Genomic DNA, 21,794 nt, shown 5'->3' on the forward strand with positions numbered 1-21,794 from the left:
GTGAGGTGGAGAAAGCTATGAGTGGTGCAGCATTTGGGAGGAAGATTAGAAATGTAGTTTTGGACATGTAAAGTTTGAGATGAGTTTCAGACATCCAAGTGGGGATGTCAAGTGGGCAACAGGCTATATGGGTCCTGAGTTCTGGAGAGATGTCTGGGAGATAAACATTTGGGAACTGTTAACATATGGATGATATTAAAAAGCATGAGCCTGGATGCTAAGATCAGGAAGAAAAATAGGAACTATTAAAGGAAGCTGAGGAGGAATACCCGATAATGGGAGAAAAACCAGAAAAGTGTGGTATCCTGGAAGCTAATTACCATTTGTCAAATGCTGCTGATAAATCAAATTTCTTTTACTGTTTTAACAAAAGTTCTTTCTTACCTGAGTGGAATGCAGAAGTTTCCAATCTGGACAACTCCAAATCATTTAACCTTTAGGGGTCACTCTTTCAGTAGCCCACAAAAATGGCTCAAGCCCAATTTCCAACCACTGTGGGAAGTCCCGAGACCTCAAATTTCTCCAAGGGTTTCCAAGGTTGCTTATGTAGTTCTTGGGTCAGATTATGATGCCACCTGCTTGTCCACTGTCCACTGTTCTTTTGACTACTGCTCCCTTGCCTTATGATGGTGCCACTCCTCACCCTTAATTCCTCAAAATGATCCACCACCAAGATGGCTGGATGTTTCTAAATTGTATGAGAGGTTTAGAGATGGAAGGCTATAGCACAAAGCAGAAAACAACTTCAAATTCAATGCATACATGGCTGCTTACTGAAATTTAACAGCCATTTTCTACTGTATTAGGAAACTTCTCATTGGCTATGTCCCCCAGTAGCCCCTGCTCATTGGCTATGTCCCCCCAGTAGCCCATGTTCCTGGCATGCTTCCCATATCAGTTCTCTTCACCAACCTCCCCCCTACTTCTTTCTTTACCCAGGCTTCATTTCTTTTCTCTAGGGTATCCAATGGGAATTCAAATTTCTTTCATATTATTATTTGGAGTAACTCATCAGTCTTTGTATCTTCCTGGCCCACTCAGGCTAAAACCAGGGAATTCACCTTTCTCAACCAAAAAGTTCCATCTAGATGTTTACCTCAACAAAACAATAAGTTCTTTAGCAATAAATTGTGCTATACTCCTGGAAATCGGAAGAGTTACATTTGTTTTTAATAGCATTCCCCCCCTCCTTTTGCTAAATAAAACATAAATAAAAAACGCTACCACTAACAATCAGGAGACAGTATAGCATGATGGTTAAGAGGATAGTTTCGAGAATCAGTACATTTACATTTAAACCTCATCAAGCTACTTAAGTTGGGCAACTCTAAGACTCATTTTACAGTCTAAATGGGGGATAATAACAGCACATACCTTACAAGTTTATGGTGATTATTGAATGGAAACATTTATGACAACTCTTTAGAAGAAAGCAATCAATACATGTTAGTTATTATCTTTTAAACTTCAAGAAATAAATTTAAACAAACATGAAACTCAATGTTGGAAGAGCTACATGGAATTAGATGTAGATTTATACTACACAGTTTTAAGATCCCATATATTGATTCTTTTTAGAGAATGCTCTGGCTATATAGAGGGATATAAATTGTTCATATACTTGGATGTCTCAATTCCACTTTTGTATTCCTCAAGGAGAAAATTTGGAATAAAAAATACTTCATTTTATGAAGATATTTGCAGCACTGCTATCCATAATATCAAATCAGAACCAAAAAGCTCAACGTGGCAGAATAGCTAAGAAAATCATGAACTACTAACTTGACATAACCCCATGTTCCTTTTAAACATAACAAATAAGTAGACAATGATTAAGGGTGGAAATTTGTTAAAAAAAAAAAAAAAAGGAAATAAAATAATGCTTACTCATGGATTACAACTATGTAAAATGTGAAAATCTCTAAGAAATCAGCAGATAAGTTGAAGAGATGGCCATGCTTAGAGTTACATGTTTAATGAGTTCCTTATTTTCTGTAAGGTTGCTTAAGTTCATCAACCTCTCCTATCACCCAACAGCTTGCTCTAATGCAAGCATGAAAAGTTATACTGATTAACATGGCATTTTGATTTCTGCTGCTATGCTACAGAAGGATGGTGGGCTATTTTTTCATTCAGCAAATTATGAGTGTCCATGTGCTAGGCACTATTATTAGGCAACAGGGATTAATGGTGAATAAATCAGATATAGTTCATGGCCTCCCTGGCTCTTACAGTCTAGTGGGAAAAAGGGATCCTACACCAAAAATTATACACAATTTGGGCACATCGAAAGGATTCATGATTCTAGAGAACGTTTAACATGGTCTGGGGCATCAGGGAAGTTTTCCTGATAAAGAGATTACACAGGAGTTTCCCTAAGAAGAGTGTGGGAAAGAGAGGGGAGAGGACAGTAGGTGGTAGGCTTTAAGGGGAGAAAGAAAGTGTTGTGTTGCAGGAACTAAAAGAAGGCCTGCAGGGTTGGAGCACAACAAACTAGAGTAAGAGTGGTATGGCAGCAGAAGCATGGAAGGGCCAGATTATGAAGAACTTTATTAAAGATACTGGCAGAATATAAAATTAACTGGGGGGGATGGAGCTAAGTTTGTGGATTTAAACAATACTTAAGATGTAGAATCAACAGGATTAGGAGAGTGATTAGAAGTGAGGTACACGAGAGGGCTCTAGATTTCTGGACAGAACAACTGGGTGAGGCCAGTGGTGCCATTTCCTGAGATGGGGAACACTGATGGGGCAGGTCTGACGGGGAAGTTAGTTCCGCTTTGGGACCCATTGGGATTGAGTTCCTATGAAATATCCAAGTGAAGATGTCCAGAAGGCAGGTAAATGGATGTATGGGTTGAAGTTCAGAAAAGATGTATATACATTTCAAATGCTCAAATATATCACTGGCCTTGGGATTGGATGACAGAGCCTAGAAGTGTGTACAAAGTGAGGTGAAGCAGGCTTATGGGACAAAACTCTGGGAATCTACAGTTAAGTAGAGAGGAAACTGGCAAATAAGGATATGAAACAGTGGTCAGAGAAGTAAGAGGAAAACTAGGACAGTGTTCCTCCTGGTGTCACATCGGTTAGAGGAAGAGTGGTTTGAAAAGGGGTGTCTAAAGGCTGCTGAGAGGTCTAATAAAATAAGAATTCTCTTACTGAGAATTTGATACTTTGCATTATCAGAGAGACAGCAACTTGTTCCAGAGAGGATCTGACTCTTTCGTAGTCTATACTAGTTGCTCAAGTCAACAGTGTATTGCTTTCTTTTCTTTATCTACACTTGGGTGGGGGGAGGGCTGCAGAATCCAGATTAAAAGCAGGTTGACAAGTGGGAGGGAGGTAAGGTATGGTTACACTTTAGAACTGGCTGTGAAGGGGAGTAAAATAAAAGGTCAATATCTAGAGGGAGATATAGGATTATGTTTTTTGTTATTTTGAAAGGTGGGGGAGGCTTAACATTTAAATGCTGATGGAAAAGAGCCATTAGAGAGAGAGGTTGTTGATGGTGTGTGTTTATGTGGGTGGGTAAGGAGACTGTGAAAGATCAACGTGTACAGGTGGAGGGATTAGCTTTAGCCCTGAGGGTCATTGTAACAGGAGAGTAGAAGGCTCTGAGATAGGTGCAGATACAGGTAGGTTTGTAAATTTGATGTCAGGAAAGTTAAAAGAGTTCCTGTCTGGTGGCTTATATTTTCTCTCTAAAGTAAGACAGTGAGGGAGGAGGGGGGAGAGCTTTGCACATTTGAGGAATGAAGGCTGAGGCAGCTGTGGAGAGCTGGGTGGTGAGCTGTCTGAGGAAATGCAACCTAGTGCAGAAAACCTTGTCTGAACTTACATCATGGGGAAAAGGGTTTTCTTTTAAATACTGGTCTCTTGGTTTGAATACATGGAGGAAAAAAGACCAAGGAAGTAGCCTTGGTCTCCTTTTAACACAAACTGCAGGATCTCAGATTAATATTCTCCAGGGTAATGATAACCTTTCCCTATTGCTCAATTACAGACGGCTACCACTTACTTTGGCACTCTGACATGTCAGTTTTTTCCCACATAAGAAAATTTCATTTGTCTCATTTTGGAATTTGGGGACTAATCTTTTGTCTGGAGTGCTCCAAGTTTGCTTAGCCCCATTTACTTAACGCAATTCCTTTGAACTCTCCCTGTCTTAAAAAAAAAAATACCTTAGGCTGCTGCTCTTGTTCCACTTCCCATCTTTCATATCCACAAAATCTGAGAAATGATTTAACATAGGAAGTAAAATGTAAGGCTTTTTAAATACCTTATTAGATCAGTAGGTGGATGTAAAGAGCTGATCCAAATGTGGTATACATGACAAACAATAACTGCATAAATTCTACTACCTGGCAGGTAACTGGCAAGATGACAATTTCTCACTCTTGGTTCCTGATATATCACCAGCTGAGTTAATGAAATTCAGAAAGTTAGGTGAGATTACATTTAAAATGTTCAATCAAGTTATTTTTCTGTATATGTTATATTTCACAATAAAAAATATAAAAAATAAAAATAAGGTTCAGTCATGGAGGTCTTTCCACCATTTACTGGGAGAAGGAGAATGAAGCAGGTGGAAAGCATGTGAGAGGAGGAGCCAGAGGCCTTGTCACTTTCAATCATGTGCTATAGCTTCTCTGAGTTAGTTTCTTATCTATAAAATGAAAAAATAATACCTGGTTCACAGGAAAGACATGAGAACTGAACAAGATAGTGTATATAAAAAGCACCTTGCACATTAGAGAGTAAAAGGTAAGTTGTTGCTAATAAGTTTAATTTCTCTTTTGTATATAATAGTATTCATCCGACCATTTTACATAGCTGTTTACCTGCACTGCAATATAAAACTAAGTTTTCAAACTTGCTGTTAGTCTTCAAATGGAACTGGATAGTTAGGAGAGAAGAGAAACAAGGCTTATTTTGATGTCTATTATATGCTTTACCTAAGCTAATTTATTTAATCCTTATAGTAGTTGCTTAAACAGACTACAATCTTCATTTTGCAGATGAGGCTACTGAATCTCAAACTTGCCTGAGGCTATACATTTATATCTGACAGAGCTGGGATTTGATTTAAAAATTTATGCTTTTTCTAATAACACAGTATATACATTTCTGTAAATATTTTCTCCTTTTCTATTTTACGTGGTGGAAGGAAAAGCTCCCACTTTCAGTATGAGTAAATAACCATGTTACTGAGTCTAGACTAGCTGCCTAAGTCAACAGTTATTGAAACAGTATTGCTTTCTTATCTTTATTTGCACTCATGGCCTATCATCAACCTGTGTCACCCCTCTCACTGTCCCTCCCTCCCTATTTCACCTCTATGGCTGATTACCGATTCCTAATCTTTTTCCTGTCTCCTTACATTAGGTCTCCTTTTAATCCATAACACACTGACTTGGCATGGAATCTTTTTTTGCAGCTTTCCCTCTGAATTTACTTTTAAGTTCAATGCCACTCTGGCCTACTGTGTAACCTGTATTTACTCATACTTACTGTGTTTTCCCTTTCTGGCTAAAAGGAACTGAATTACTGCCTCAGGGGTCAATGGTGGTGTGGTTATTTTAGGCCATGAGGGCCAGAGGCAAGGTTAGGCTGGGAAGTGGCTCAAGTAAGTTCCATGGCCTAAAATGGTCTTGGGTTTTCATGTCTCATACACACTGCATTCTAATTCGCATTAAGAATAGAATTAATGTGTATACTCAACTTATTATCTGATTGCTAATTATTTTAAACAATTCTGAAAAAACACATCAGTACTTTTGGAGGGATAGTATTTCTTTTTACTCTTGGGTCCACATTTTCCAAATTATATTTTCTGCATTTTGAATTAAGTGAAAGGATTAAGAAACGTATTTTCTCCTTTATATTTCAAAAACAAACCAACTCTAAATCCGTAAGTTTCAGATACAATAATAGTCCTGGAACCACTGTGACAAAACTCAAAACAATTCTGCCAGATTAAGGATAGAGCGGAGAGGAAAAAATATAACTATCAGAAAGTATAAATACTTATCTCAAATCATAGGTAACTTTGAGCAGTTATCAGCTATGAGTTTTAGAACCACAGAACTTTAGGTGTAACGAGGGAGTGTGTGCCTGGCTAATAGACAAGGCTAAGAAAAGCTGTGAGCCATCCAGAGTAGCAAGCTGACCCACTGGCTGAGCAAACAAAGAGGTCTATCATGCCATTTATTTTAATGAAGTTACTCAAGATTCTCCCTTTCTTAAAGCATTTCAAAAATCAGATGGGGTAAGATGGGCTAACATCATCTTTATCAAATATTTGCAAAAAATAGACAAATGGCTGGGGAAGCCTTTGCACGATGAAAGGAAGAGATATCACAGAAATGAATAACTGATTCTCATAATAATTAGGTCTTAAATGAAGTGAGGTCTTTATCTGCTTCCAGCCATTTGATTTCTTTAAATACATGGTTTGTGTAACAAGGTTTCAGTTCTTCTATAGTTTCTTCTTGCATTTCAGTTGTCACTCTCTCTTTTCACTAAGATTCATTCCTTTGGATTTTACATAGTCTCAATTTGATTTAGAGGTCATTGCTTTTATTTTGGAACAGGCCAATATCGATAGGGGAGACCACACGGAAATTAATTTTGTACCAACAGGAGAAGAAAAGTCTTTCTTGAAACTCATGCATAATGAACATTAAAGTTGGTTTTAAGGTTTTGGTGCATAACTTCAAGATATTTTCACAGAACATATTGCTCTCAAGTCAGAGTTACAGTGAAACTTTCCACTGGGGTAGTGCAGATAATGACATTCTATCAGGAAAAAAGAGTACTAACCTTTTCTCTACCAGGCATATTCCCTCAGGCACTGATATTGCAGCAATCCAATAAATGGGGACAGGCAGAAAGAGGAGACTTAAAAAGTCACAAATATACTTTAATAACTAATTTTCAGCAAGTCTGGCAATGAGATTTTTCCATTCTCCCCTCTTTTTTGTGATGTACGTAGGTGTGAGTAGCTGCAGTAGTGTTTCTGGCTGTTGCCTAAAGAAGTTCTGACACAAGGCCTCAGTGTTACATATCACATACATCCCACAGTCATAGCTGTTTTGTTGAGCAGGGGCTTTCTCTTCCACAAAGGCCAGTTTGTCTCCTTTTCTGCCTAAGAAAGCCTCTAGTTTCTCTGCTACATGCTTTGCATGGATTGAGTTGCTCCTGCTATGGGAATCATAATGAGAAAAGCTATTTTTATCTTGGAGATAAACCAACAAACTCCAGTGGGTTCCCCCAGCTGCCTGGTTGGAGTTATCATTGATAGCTAAGAATACAACTCTCTTGTGGGGGAGATCCAGGGGTTCAAGGAACATGGCGATCTCCGCTGGGTTGCTAGTACATTTGATGAACTGGGTGACTTCAGGGCTGATGAAGCAGACTTGGTCAGAGCAGTCATGAAATTGACTGTTGGCAAAGTACTCGAAGGCAAATCCAATAATATGGTCATTTAGCCAGCTTGGAGGATCCAACAGTGAGACATCTGATTGCCGCAGTAGACTGTCCATATAACTCAAGACTACAGGGTCCATCTTTCACTGACCAGGGCTGCTCCAAAACTCCAGAAGCTAAAGGAGAGGCAGAAGACAATATTTATTGTTGAATATGATGCTTGCCTGTAAAATGGGGATCATAAACAGTAGCTACTCTTACAGGGTTGTGGTAAAGATTAAGTATAATAGTAAAGTGCTTAGCAACAATGCCTGACTGAATAAATACACAAGAAACTCTAGCTTATGTGCTATATATGAACAGTTACTTATAATGAAAACTATGAAAACGTTCCATGCTGAAACAGTAAGCGTGAAATTTTAATTACCTCTTTAAATGCAGACATTAGTTAAAATTGTAGCTAATGTTTTACCAAAAATCATAGCATTAACCGTGTGTTTGGTCCTTTAGTGAATATGCATAACAATGGCAAATTATTTTTATATTAAAGATGAATTTTCAGTCTGAAGAAAAAAGTTACTAATTACCAAGAGAAACAGTTTCTATTTCAATACTAATCTCCAAGAGATAAGATAAAATATTGCTTCCTCATTACAGAATGGAAAGTGACAGTGATTAGAACTATAGTTAAAAGGAACCATAATTACATGAACAGAAAATCATGAGAGTAATACAAATGAAATTCATTCCCAATTCTGCTCAGCTATAAGCAAGAGTGACATAACTTGTCTTTGCTCACTTCTCCTCTTTGACCTCAATGGGTAAGATAAAGACTATGCAATGTTTGTAACATAAGTTAGAAATGCTTTTAGTGTTGAGAGGTAGTGTGGCATAGGAATTAGGAGACCCGGGACTAGCCTGAGTTCTGCTATTGATTTCCTGGTGTCATCTTGAGCGATTCATTTAAATGATTTTGGCCTTGTTTTTCCCATTTGTAACAAGGGTTTACACCTGCCTTATAAACTTCAGAGTTGTAGAGAAATCCAAATTAATTTTACTTGAGTATAAAATATTGTACAAATATTAATGTTACCAACAGGATGATATTAGTAAGAAAATCAGAAAATCCAGACAAAGCCCAAACCAATCAAAGCAAATGAGGTATGGAAAAAATATCCATCCATATTACATTGTCTGAACAAAAGCATGACTAATTTACAGCAGAAGCAAGACAAGCTGTATGATGAGATTAATATGTTCCTTATCACACAAGGTAGGGTGCTAACGAAGACAAGATGTCTGATGGGTGTGGGAGATAACATTTGAGCCTACCAGATAGTTAACTGCTCTGCACTGACTTGGCAGCATTACAATAGTTCTAAACATCACACAGCAATAAATTGTCACATGCAGACCAAAAGTACAAAACAAAGCATATTTTAAAGAAAAAAAAAAAGTAACACTGCTATAAGAGAAGGGGTTAGAATTATGACATAAATTTAATTAATTCTGGCCAGTTATTTTACCACCTGGTTACACTATTAAAACAATAAAATTTGGTGATGTAACTATTTTCATGTAATCAAAATCCTGCAAAAATAAATACGCCCCTTAAGAAAAAAGCTAAAGTAAATGAAATAACTAAGAAGCACCCAAGGTGGTTTTATGGCCACACAGTACCTCATAATCTACTGCAGAAACAATTTAAACTATTTATGAGATTATACATATAAAAAAATAAAATGGCATGAATTAAGATTTTCTTAAGAAGAAAGAATAACCAGAGCAGAAACATACACTTGGGCCAGGAATGAAGTTAATGAGGCATAGAGCACATTTCTTATACATGGGCCACAAATTTGGCTCTAAGCTTTTGGCTGCTAACCAGAGAGCATTAAGTTAAACATTCACAGTGTCCATAAGGTAAAACAAAGCAACTGCTCAGGAGAAGTAAAAGTATTCTTGTATTAAGGTCAGTTTTCTCTCAAGAAATTTTCATAGAAGAAGACTTGGTGTATCATAATGAATAATGTCCCACAATATCCTTATCATAGGTGCAATAGTTTATTAGGATTGTTTCTTATAATGATCCTTAGTATTATTTGATGGCAAATGAGCAAACAGCAGTCTAGTAAAAGAAATTTTGTGGAGTCTAGGTATCTCACTTGCAGCTGATCTGACCTGATCTAAGAGTTTCCGGATGTGCCTCAAGCAAGCCTCCCTGAATACAGTATCTATTCCCATGCCTTCAATGAATACTCTGTACTGGTAAGTGCCAGATTGTACTGCCTGGCAAATACTTAGAGACCTGCTACTCAACTGTGCCAGCTGAAACCAGACCCACAATTTACATAGATAGGCGCCTACCAGCAGATAAGTGCCTCAACAGTCATTCCACTTTGGAGTAAGAGTCCCCAGGCAGGTCCAAGATTCTTTTCAGAAAATTGTTTTTGTGTTTTGGTTGTTTGGTTTTTAAAACATCCAGTGCCTAAAAGGTCCATTAAGGCCCTAATTCTATTCCATACAGCACAGTAACAATAGTTAAATAAATAAATAAAAAAAAACTCTAAAGAAATGGTACCAAACTAGCCTTTGACCAAACCTGCCTTGGCCAAGAAAAAGAACTTTAAACCTCACTTCTGAAGACTTGCATTTTTTTTTTTAATTCAGTTTTATTGAAATACATTCACACACATACAATCATCCATGGTATACAATCAACTGTCCACAGTATGATCACAGTTATGCGTTCACCACCACAATCTATCTCTGAACATTTTCCTTACATCAGAAAGAACCAGAACAAGAATAAAAAAAAAGTGAAAAAAGAACACCCAAACCATCCCCCCCAATCCCACCCCATTTGTCCTTTAATTTTTATCCCCATTTTCCTACTCATCCATACACTAGATAAAGGGGGTCTTTATCTACACAAGGTCTTCACAATCACACTGTCACCCCTTGTAACCTACATTATTATATAATCATCTTCAGGAGTCCAGACTGCTGGGTTGGAGTTTGGTAGTTTCAGGTATTTACTTCTAGCTATTCCAATACATTAAAACCTAAGAGGTGTTATCTATATAGTGCATAAGAATGTCCACCAGAGTGACCTCTCGACTCCATTTGAAATCTCTCAGCCACTGAAACTATTTCGTCTCAATTTTGCATCCCCCTTTTGGTCAAGAAGATACTCTCAGTCCCACGATGCCGGGTCCAGATTCATCCCCGGGAGTCATATCCTGCATTGCCAGGGAGATTTACACCCCTGGGAGTTGGGTCCCACATAGTGGGGAGGGCAGTGAGTTCACCTGTCGAGGTGGCTAAGTTAGAGAGAGAGGGCCACATCTGAGCAACAAAGAGGTACTCAGGGGGAGACTCTTAGGCACAATTATATGCAAGTTTAGCCTCTCCTTTGCAGTAACAAGCTTCATTAGGGCCAGTCCCATGATCGAGGGCTCAGCACATCAAACCGCTAGTCCCAATGTTTGTGACAACATCAATACCAGTCCAGGTGAGGAAGTCCAACACTTCCGCACCTTCCCCCAGATCCTCGGGGCTGGGGGCGGAGGCTGTAAATATATTTTTTATTATCTGCCCAAATTACTCTGGGATGTGTCACTATTTCACTCCAGCCTATAATAACCTACCGTATCTCACTTCCTATTCAAAGTTCCATGCAATTGTGGTGTTTGAACAAACCGACTGCAGAGTTGTACCGTTTAGAAAATTTAGATCCTGTACCAAATAGACATCTCTTCCCTTGGTCTCATATGGAATTTGAAGTTTTAAAACACAGTCAGTTTCAACCGTTACCCTTTGGCCTGGTTTGCCCTGGTCTTAACCAGACCTGCTTCATTCATATCACTAACTGAAGTCTGGGCTCTTTTTCCATTTTTTTTTTTTTTTTTAAACAGTGGCTGTATGCACTAATACTGACATTCATATCTGCCAAGCTCTAGCTCTGAGTTTCAGGTGCGAAGACTTGCATTTTAAACTCAGTTTTGTTACTCATTGGCCGTGCGACCATAAGTAAACTACTTAATTTTTTTAAGTCTTGGTTTCCTCTTATATAAAATGAGAATATTAGTACCTGATCTTTATCATAGGGTATTTGGGGACATAAAATGAAAAAACAGGTCACTAAGAGTTTTAAAATATTACATAAAATAGTATTTCTAGATTTCTATAGTGTCATTAGGAAATTTACGTCTCAATACTGATAACAGTAATATAATTCATTTAATAAATTTTGAGTGTTTCCTAGGTGTAAAGAGCTAGAAACAAAGAATAAGAATAAAATAGTCATGAGTTTAAACCCAGTAAGTTATATGAATAATGGATAAATAATTCTTTCAGTCAGTCAATACCTACTGAGTACCTAATATTAGGTGTTACGGGAGATACAAAGATGTATTAGGCAGCTTACAGTTAATGAGGTAAGAAACACACAAGAGACACAAATAAAATGTATCCGAAATCAGAAGAGGGAACAATCACTCCTGGATAATAGGGCAAAAGGAAGGAGTGCTCAGATCAGGAAAAGCTTCAAAGGAGCAAGTGGCATAAAAGAGGGCTCTTGAAGGGCAAGTAGGTGTGATGCATGGAGAAGGGTATTAAGAAGGCAGAGAGGCAAGGAAAGTACTCTGAAGCATGTAGGGAAAACCGAGCAGTCCAGTCTGGCTGGAATGGAGTGGGAGCAGGGGTATAGGTGTAGGTTGGAGGAAGATTATTAGAAGCTAAGTGGGGACAGAATGAATTCCAGGTGAAGAAGGAGTTTGGAATTTAAACCGTAGGAAATGGAGAGCCATTAATGGCTAGTCAATGCTTTAGGAAGATTAATAATTCAGCCAAAGTATTTAGGATTAATTGATAGGGAGACAGAAAGGAGGCAGAGATGGATGGATTGTCACTGAAAGTCAGGGTAGAAGGTAAGCTAAACCAGGGGAAATGGTGGTAGGAGTGGAGAGGCAAGGAGGAAAAGATATTGTAGACAGAGAAATCAGTAAGACTCAGCCAGTGATCAGAAGAGGGTGGTAAGAAGAGAAGAAAGAATTAAGAAATAGTCTGGGGAGTTTCATTTGGGGTGTATTGGAGGTGATGGTACCCTTATTTAATGGGGTGGGGGAAAAGGAGAGGGAAGGGGACCTAGCAAAAGAATCAAGAACCATCTAGAACTATCTTAAGACTATTTCCCTTCTATATAGTGAGCACTATGCCTGGGATATCAGAGATGTAATAAGTGTTTGCCAGGTGAATGAAAAATGCTAAAAAGGGAATCAGAAAAAAGATCAGGGAAAAAGAGAAATGAGGCCTCTTAAGAAGCTTGTACCATCTGTAACATCCTTATTTTTGCTTTGATTTTGTGCTCTGTTTTTCTAGTGTGTGCTTTTCGTTTGTTGATTAATAGTTTAGAAATTAAAAGACCTGTATATTTGGAATGGTAAGAAAGACTGGGGGTGGGTGAGGGATGGAGGTGTAACAAGGAAAACGAGTGAATTGGGAGGAGTCTTCATAGTTTTATCTGTTAATCATATAAAATACTATACTCAAAGCACAAGCAACAGAAGAAAAAGCAGATACATGGGATCTTCTCAAAACTGAGTACTTTTGTGCTTCAAAGGACTTTGTCAAAAAGGTGAAAAAGGCAGCCTACTCAATGGGAGAAAATATTTGGAGACCACATATCTGATAAGGGTTTAATATGCAGAATATATAAGGAAATCCTACAACTCAACAATAAAAAGACAAACTACCCAAATTAAACAATGGGCAAATACTTGAAGAGACTATTGTTCCAAAGAGAAAATACAAATGGCTAAAAAGCACATGAAAAGATGCTTGTCTTCACTATTAGGGAAATGCAAATAAAAACCACAACGAGATATCATTTCACATCTACTTGAATGGCCATTATTAAACAAAGAGAAAACTACAAGTGTTGGAGAGGATGTGGAGAAATAGGAACACATTCACTGCTGGTGGGTATAGGTGTGTGAAGACAGTTTGGCAGTTCCTCAGGACGCTAAGTATAGAACTGCCATATGATCTGGCAATACTGGTACTAAGTATATACTCAGAAGAACTCTAAGCAGTGACACAACAGATATGCACATTGCACATTATGCCCAATTGCCGAAAGGTGAAAACAACCGAAGTGTCCATCAACTGATGAATAGATAAACAAAATATGGTATAGACAGATGATGGAATATTATTCAGCTGGAAGAAAGAATGAAGTCCTGATGCATACAACAACATGGACGAACTTTGAGGACATTATGTTGAGTGAAATAAGCCAAACACAAAAGGGCAAATATGGTCTGATCTCATTAATATGAACTAAATATAATGAGCAAACTCAGGGAGTTAATATGTAGAATACAGGTTACCAGAAGATAAAATGAGGGTAGAGATGGTGAAGTGATGCTTAATTTGTGGCAGAATTTTTTAAGAGGTTGACTGTAAATGTTTGGCTATGGATAAGAGGTGATGGTAGCGCAGTACTGTGAGTTTAATTAACAGTGTGGAATCGTGTGTGTGATTGTGTAGTGAATCATGTATGCCACTAGAAGGAAAGCTAAAGGATGAAACATGGGTCTTAAAACATAGTGAACCTGTTGTGGACGATGAAGGTGGTTAATAGTACAAATACAAGAATATTCTATGAACACTGTGTGGCCTGCAAAGCCTAAAATCTTTACTATTAGGACTCTTAGCAAAAACCTCTGCCAATTCTTGTTCCTGTTCTAGACCATCTTTTAAGGGCTGGTGTACTAGTGGTTCTCTCTGCTTGAAACTTCCCACAGTTGGCTTCTTCTGTTGGGTAGATCACAGTTTAAATAGCACTTACAGAGGTCTTACCTGACCATCCAAAATAAAGATGCCACTCGATCACTCTCTATCACATCCCCTAATTTTAATTCCTTGCAAGGCATTCTTGACTAATAGGTTTCTTGTTTATTTATTTAATTGTTGGTTAATTCTCTCTCTCTCTCACACTCTCTTTCTCTCTCTCTCTCTCTTGCTCTTCCCAATGTAATTTCCACTAGAATAAGGGAAGAAGGACCCTGTCTGCTTTGTTTATCATTCTAGCCTCAGGGACTAAAACAGTGCTTGTCAGGCAGATACTCATTATGCAATTGTAGAATAAATGAATAATGAAGTATGGCTCTCAACATGATATAAAAGTTCTGGAGAGAATGTTTAGTATACAAATTTTAGATTTACAGAGTCTTAGAATTGTAAGGGTCTTCAATATGCCTTTTAGTCTAACTTCCTACTTCATGTAAGAATTACTCTTCACTTCTGCACCCAGGGGAAAACATGCAGAAGCTTGGCTCACAAGAGTTGTATGGTATTGGAGCAGTAACAGAAAAATCAGTGGAAAAGCACAGAGACAAATCCAAGCATATATGAGAAATTTAAAATATGATCATAGAGACATTACAAATCAATGGGAGTGATGGATTATTCCAGAGTTTATAGTGTGTTCCACTGAATACCATGTTAAGTAATGTTCTATAGTGTGGTCCAACAGCACTTTCTCTGATATGTCCTTTATCTCTAATGTCCAATAAAGTACTTACTTGCCACATGTGGCAACTGAGCACTTGAAATGTGGCTAAGGTGACTGAGGAAGTGAATATTTAATTTTATTTGATTTCAATTAATTTCAATTTAAATAGCCACATGTAGTAAGTGACTAGTATACTGAACAGCACAATTCCATAGGCCTTTATAGGTATTCCTTGAGAAAAAAAATGGAATACATGGTTAAATAAGTTAGGGAAATGCTACATCCTAAAACTCCCTATTGGAAATTCACTAAACACACAAGCATATTAGAGGCTAAAAGAAGTTACGCAATGAAGAAATCTAACTTTTTTGACCTATTTTTTTCCCAAGCTCATTTGACCATGAAACACTTTTTTTTTTTGCAGTGAAGTTTGGGATATGCCGGATTATTTAGTACATGGCATTGGGATAACTTGTTAATCATTTGACAAAAATGTTACATCTCTACCTCATATCAAATTGATTTCAGATGGAGTTAAAAATTTCAATATTAAAAAGTGAAACAAAAATATTGGAAGGAAATAGAGGTTAACTCCACATACAATAGGCCAATAAAAACATGAAAAGATACTTAATACCTTAGTAGTAATCAGAGAAATGCAAATTACAACAAGATTTCATTTTTCATTTACTACATTAGTGAGGATGAGGAAAACTGCTACACTGTGATCTCCCCCCTCCCCCACTACATTGTTTAGAGACTATGGGAAGGGGGTACTCTCACTAGTGATAGAGCTGTAAACAAATACAAGCTTTCTGGTGGGTAATTAGTTATTTAAGTTTTAAGAAATATACATACCTAGGAATTCCACTTTTGGAAATTTCTCTTAAGGGAAACATTAAGGATGTATGCAAAAGTTTAACAAGGATGTTCACCACAGCAATATGTATAACAGAACAACTGGAAGCAATCTGAATGTTCAAAAAGAGGACTTGATAAATTTAAATAGGATTTCCATAAAATAAAATATTTTTCAGCCATTAAAAATAAAATAAAGTATATATAATTTTATTTACATAGAAAGATGTTCATGATACATTGTGAAAAAGGAAGGGTATATAAAAATTGTATAATATGATAAAATATGCACACAAATAATCTAGGAAGATATTCATAAAACATTTAAACATAGTTTTAAGAGGTAGGATTATTACATTTTTGCTTTTTTCCTTCTACCTTTTGATATTGTTTTATTTTTTCTCCTTTCTTTTTGTAATGAACACATAATCAGAAAATATAGCTATTTCCATTTTAGGAAAAAAAATTATGTACTACCTCCCACTTTTACACTGACCTAAAATATGTCTGTTTCTTCATCCTACTGCTATTACTTCTATCCTCTGGACAAAAACAGTCTAATTTCTCTTCTATAAACCATCAAACACAAAGATTTAAAAATAATCTGATGTTCACTAAAATTTGAAGATTATATCCAACTTCTATGTATGATTCCATCTGCAACTTCACAAAAAGAATCACATCCACGATGAAATGTGCTTTTCAAGGCAACATAAGCAGAAACATTTTCAGGAAGGAAGCTCAATTTTTTTTTGGGGGGGGGGGGGTTCAATTTCCCGCAATTAGATCTCTCCTCTTAATGCTAAGCCTAAACCATCCAGAGATTTGTATAAAGTGAAATGTAAAAATTATCAAAATTTATATCTCCTTCTTGGGAGGGAGATGGAGAGGTGACATTTTAGGCTTTCTTCTAGAACCAAGGCTTTCCATTTCCTGCTCTGTTACTAGCCATCACTATCAATGGGTAAATTGTCACTGACCATGAAAAGAATTTTAATCCTAGTCTACCATTTCAATCTCTAGGGTTTCATCTATAATTGTCCAATTTTTTTCCTTACTATAAACTTGGTGTAAACACCAGCCTTTTCTCACACTGATTTAGCTTTGTTTGAAATTTTCGGAGAAATGACTTTAACCACTGCAAAACTGGAAATGCTCAAAGTGGGTATAGTGTGTTGGGAGGATTAAAATTAATGAGAGATCTAATATAATATTGTATAAAGGCATGGAAAGCACTCTATTTTGGTACATAAAGTAACAAATAAAGGCTGATAAAATATGGTCAAGCTATAGTCTTAATCTACCTGATTTCATACATTAAATCATTGTGTCCAGCACATGGTAGCTATATGCAAACACATTACTTGAAAGGGTTTACAAAGCCTGGCAAATTTCTTTTTTTATAGACAGTTAAGAGCCAAATTGTTATTACGAATTCCTGATCTGTGTTTTTCAAATATATGCCTGGCATATAGTAGGGGCTCAATAAATATTTAATGAATGAATGAAATTATGTTTTACTGTATAATACTGATAGGAAAACAGGTGCTGATGATATAGATAGCAGTTTCGTCTTAGTAATCTGTTTTTAACTCTTAATAAAAATACTGATGAGTTAACTAAATTTGAATTATATATTATTCAGGAGGGTAAAAATTTCCAGCAACAATTTATCTTAGCTGCTACTGCAAAGTGCCAAGTTACTGCAACAAAAGTAGTGAGGAAATGAGAGAAAACTGAGACTAGAAATCCCCAAGTTCTTGTTTTGAAGGAATTTAACCAATCACATCACTCTGCAAGTTTTTAGTCATTGCTTATCACGCAAGAAAGATCTAAGGGTTTTAAACCTACAATACAGATGCTCAAAATAGTAACTATAATTAGGACAATTTTTTTTGTGTGTCAGGACCACAATATAGTGTTTTCATAACAGATGATTAAGGGAAGAGATAGACATTTAATTGTAAGCCAGAGAAAATAACTTTGAGAATTTTTATAAGTAACAAAAATTCTTAAAGAGCCTTCTAAGTTGCAAATAGTCTCTCTGCTTTACAGATAGAACTCTCCTCCACCCCTGCCCCCCAAAAAAAGACAAACCAAAAAAAAAAAAAAGAAGAAAAGGGGCAGATAAATGAACTTCAAGCTCTGCATAAACTTTATTTTCATCCATATTGAATTATATCACTACCTATTTGGTCTCCAATCATTATTAGATGGATGGAAAGTCAACATAGGCCAGTCATGCTGAAGAAGGTAGTAATGGTGGCTTCTCAGAGAATGTGGTTCCGAAAGTTAAGTAACTTTAGATTATTCATTTTGATTAGTAATACTTGAACCCCAAAATTCATTTTTTTCAGTAATATTTTTAAAAAACATACAATTTGGGAAATTGCTGGGATTTGGGCAGTAAGTTTTTATATAGGCTGGTATAAATCAGCTCCCAGGGAGATGGGTTACCTGGGTCTTGTGGACTTTCTTTTTTTGTTTGTTAATGCATTCTGATTTAGCCAAGAGGTTAAAGGGATTGGCAAAGGGAGAGGAGTTTTGACCTAAAATTTCAGAAATGTAGGATCCAGAGGTATAGATGGAATTTGACCAAGGAAGGCCTTAGCAACATCTGGGAATCTATAAGTGTACTCAGGACCTTGTTTTATCAGAAGTACTAACAGTATCATTTATAATATAAAAGAAAGGGCTAGCTAACTGATCACACAAAGTGTTAACTGACCCTCACACTGGTGTGCATATCTCTGTAGAATGGTACGTAATTTACTTCAATCTATGTTTCATTAGACTGGTTGGTCACATTGGAGAACTAAAGTAGCCTAGAAAATTCTTTAAAGACCACTTTATGGTAACATTTAGTTTAAAAGTTTAGTTTTTGGTTTAGTCTCTTCATTCCTGTCCTCTCCTTTGACAATCTAACCTACATGCTACTGCTAGATTAACTTTTCAAACAGAACTCTACACGAGTCTACTCCAAAAATTTTAACATCTTTTCATTGTCTATTAAATTAAATACAAATTACAGTCTGGCATTGAACGATTTCCACAAAAACAGCCCCAATCACTCTTTCCTGGTTTATTTCCTAGTACTTCTCCTGCATACACATATACCCATTCAGGCCCAGGTTATTAGGTAGTGATTAGTACTGGTTGCTGTTCCTGAGGTTTATATAGGAGGAGCAGAGAAAAGAGCCAGCCTCTCCACCAAGCCCTCCCAACAGAGTGGTTGGAAAGTGAACACTGTTCTAATACCTTTCTGAAACAGATTTGATCTGTCATGTTTTTGCTTAAAACCCAGTCCATGGATAGAATGTAAGGGTTCTATGAATTTGGACTAGAAAAAATTACATCTTTATTTTCAATAATCTCTAGCTGAAAATCAGCATTTTCTTTAATTTTAAGTGTAGGCAATAAAACACAGTAATATTAGCAATACTATATCTTTGTCACCAATAGAAATCACAGATATTTTCATGTCATATTCAAATTGTGGCAGATATCTCAAAACATGATTTACACTCATCACTACTTTGAAATTACATAATTAGACCTGTTAGATGTTATTTAATGCACAAGGAAATACATATAACACTATATCACACATGCTTTAATATTTTGAAAACTGTTTAAATAAATTTGTGTTCCTTAATATTTCTATGTATTTTATTTTATAAATTTAAAACATTATTCTAGGATAGGGTCCATAGGTCAGACTGCCAAAGAGGTCCATGGCAAAAAAAAAAAAAAAGCTAAGAACATCTGTCATTTACACCTATTAACTGCTTATGAAATCTAAACTCTTTAGTATGAAATTTAATGCTCCTCACAATCTGCTCACATCCCACTTGATCGTCTTCATCTCTGACCTACCCTTATTCTTCATACCATGCTCTAGCCAAGAGAAAGAACAGTAACTCTCTTATCTGGAGGCAGATAGACAGGTTTTTGGATTAACCACAGTTAATGGACAGTAGCCATGCACTGTCCTGGGCTTTGCCACTTCTCTGCCTTGTCAAGTGAACTCTTCTTCATTACAGGTCTGTTTTCCCCAATACTTTGTGATCTAACAGGTCTGTATCTTAAACATCTTTCTCTTTCACTCCTGTATTATAGTGGTACTTTTAAATGACTAATGAAATGAATAGAAAGCAGACTGTAAATTGACAAGGCACTGTGTATAGTAACCTCTAGGGGAATGGATGTTGGTCTTCAATCTCATAAATTGGTTTATCTCTGATCTTTTTGACAATAGGAATGAGGATGGCCCTTGAGCCCTAAAGCTGGATCCCTAGCTGATCTGAATGGAAGGGAGAGAAAGATGATAACTGTGGTGGATCTGAGTAAGACTGAGGGATGGAACTAGCTAAAGAGAAAGGCAAGATGGGCTGCTTTCCCCCTTTTCCAGAGCAGTTCCTTAAAACTTTCAACACTCTGCTCGAGCTTCTCATCCCATCTCCAACTGTCTCTCTTTAATCAAATGACCCCCATCTTAAATTTCACAGGGCCAACTCCCTCAACTTGCTGCCTTTCCCTACCTCTCAAACTTCTTTCTGTTTAGTGGGTCTTAACTCCCCCGAATTACCTGAAGAGCTTTAAAAAAAATGTTGAGGGCTGGGGCCCACTCCAGAATTTTTTAACTGATCTAGGGTGGGGCTACAAAAACCTTCCTAGCTGATTGTAATACGCATACACGGTCGCGAACCACTTGATCAAGGTTTCACTAGTGCTCTGCACCCTTCCCCCATCAAATCTTGATCCAATAAATTATCCTCCCACACCTTTGAGTTCTCCATCCAATTGCATTTTTATGCCTATAAATTTCCCATCTTAAAAATGCGGCCACATTTTCTTTCCTTTTCTCTCTCCCCCTTTACAACTATGTTTCTTTAAAGAGAAGCCTACATCAGTATAGCCTATTTCCAACAACTACACTGTAATTCGTTTTTTACTCTTCCAGGCCAATAATGTCGTTACTCTCTCTTCACCTCCTCTTCCATTTCTTTGCTCAGCTAGTGCTCACCAGTCTTTTAATACAAGTCCTTTAAAGAGTGACCCAAAGGTCACCTTGGAAAGCGTTTCCTCACGCCGTCCCACACAATGAGGGTCCCCTCTTCTGTGCCTAGAGAGCATTCTGTGCTTTAATCTGATGGTGCTACTACTGTGGATTCTCTCAACGGTTCCCATATTTGCACTTCAGAACGCTGATACTATTTTATTATCCTGTGACTTTCTGGAGCCTAAAGCAGAGAAAACACTCAGTGAAAGTCTGAAGATTGAATGGAGAGGAAGCTCTGGAAACGGGGGTCGGGGGCGGAGACCTGGGGGAGGGGCGGGCAAGAGTACCGAAAGGGGCGGGGGCTATGGTGGGCGGTGCTGAGAATCCAGAGCCAGAATGGGAAGGGGGCATGGACACGCCACAGTCTGCGTGGACGACAAAGCTGTCACTGACAGGGCAACCTGAGACAAACCGAAATAAGGAGGCGGCTTCTTACCTGCCTCGGGCCTCACCACCCCAACCAGATTTCAGGAACCTCTGTATTGGCCATAAAGCGAGAGCTACGGTCGCAAACCCAGAATTTTCTTCCTGAAACTTGCGACATTCCTCTCGAGTAGGGAAAAGAAGCTAAGGAAGCGTCCTCAGCTTTGCCGTAAGGTGAGGAAGAAAAGTTTGGGCGGGGCCGCCTGGGGCGGAAGAAGTGGTGCGTGTTTGCGCAAGCGCCTGCAGTCCCCTCTGGCGGTGTCACGTGTGGGGGCGGGGCCGGGCGGGGTGGGCCCGGGCGGGAGGCAGGGGGCGTGGGAGGTAAGTGCGCGCGCGCCTGCACCCTAGGAGTAGCGCGGGGCGGGGCCGCGTGTGCGGGGTCGGGGTCGCGCGAGCCCGAGCTGAGGAAGGACGCGGCGGCGGTTGGCGGTGTCTGTTGAGAGTCCAGCCAGGACTGTGAGAAGCGGCTGAGGCGGTATTCCCTCACCGGGGGAAGGCGCA

General features: G+C 37.9%; 1 protein-coding gene across 1 annotated transcript; it reads right to left on the reverse strand.

Annotated features, from left to right (window-relative positions):
* Nucleotides 1-6,199: 6,199 nt before the first annotated feature.
* Nucleotides 6,200-21,476, reverse strand: SENP8 (SUMO peptidase family member, NEDD8 specific). The gene is made up of 2 exons (XM_037833525.1): nucleotides 21,307-21,476; nucleotides 6,200-7,607 (listed from the first exon to the last, which is right to left on the reverse strand). Exon 2 carries the CDS (start codon nucleotides 7,569-7,571, stop codon nucleotides 6,933-6,935), a length of 639 nt encoding a protein of 212 aa, XP_037689453.1. The 5' UTR covers nucleotides 7,572-7,607; nucleotides 21,307-21,476; the 3' UTR covers nucleotides 6,200-6,932.
* Between the last annotated feature and the right edge of the window lie 318 nt (nucleotides 21,477-21,794).

Source organism: Choloepus didactylus, chromosome 4 (assembly GCF_015220235.1).
Source record: "Choloepus didactylus isolate mChoDid1 chromosome 4, mChoDid1.pri, whole genome shotgun sequence".
NCBI lineage: Eukaryota > Metazoa > Chordata > Mammalia > Pilosa > Megalonychidae > Choloepus > Choloepus didactylus.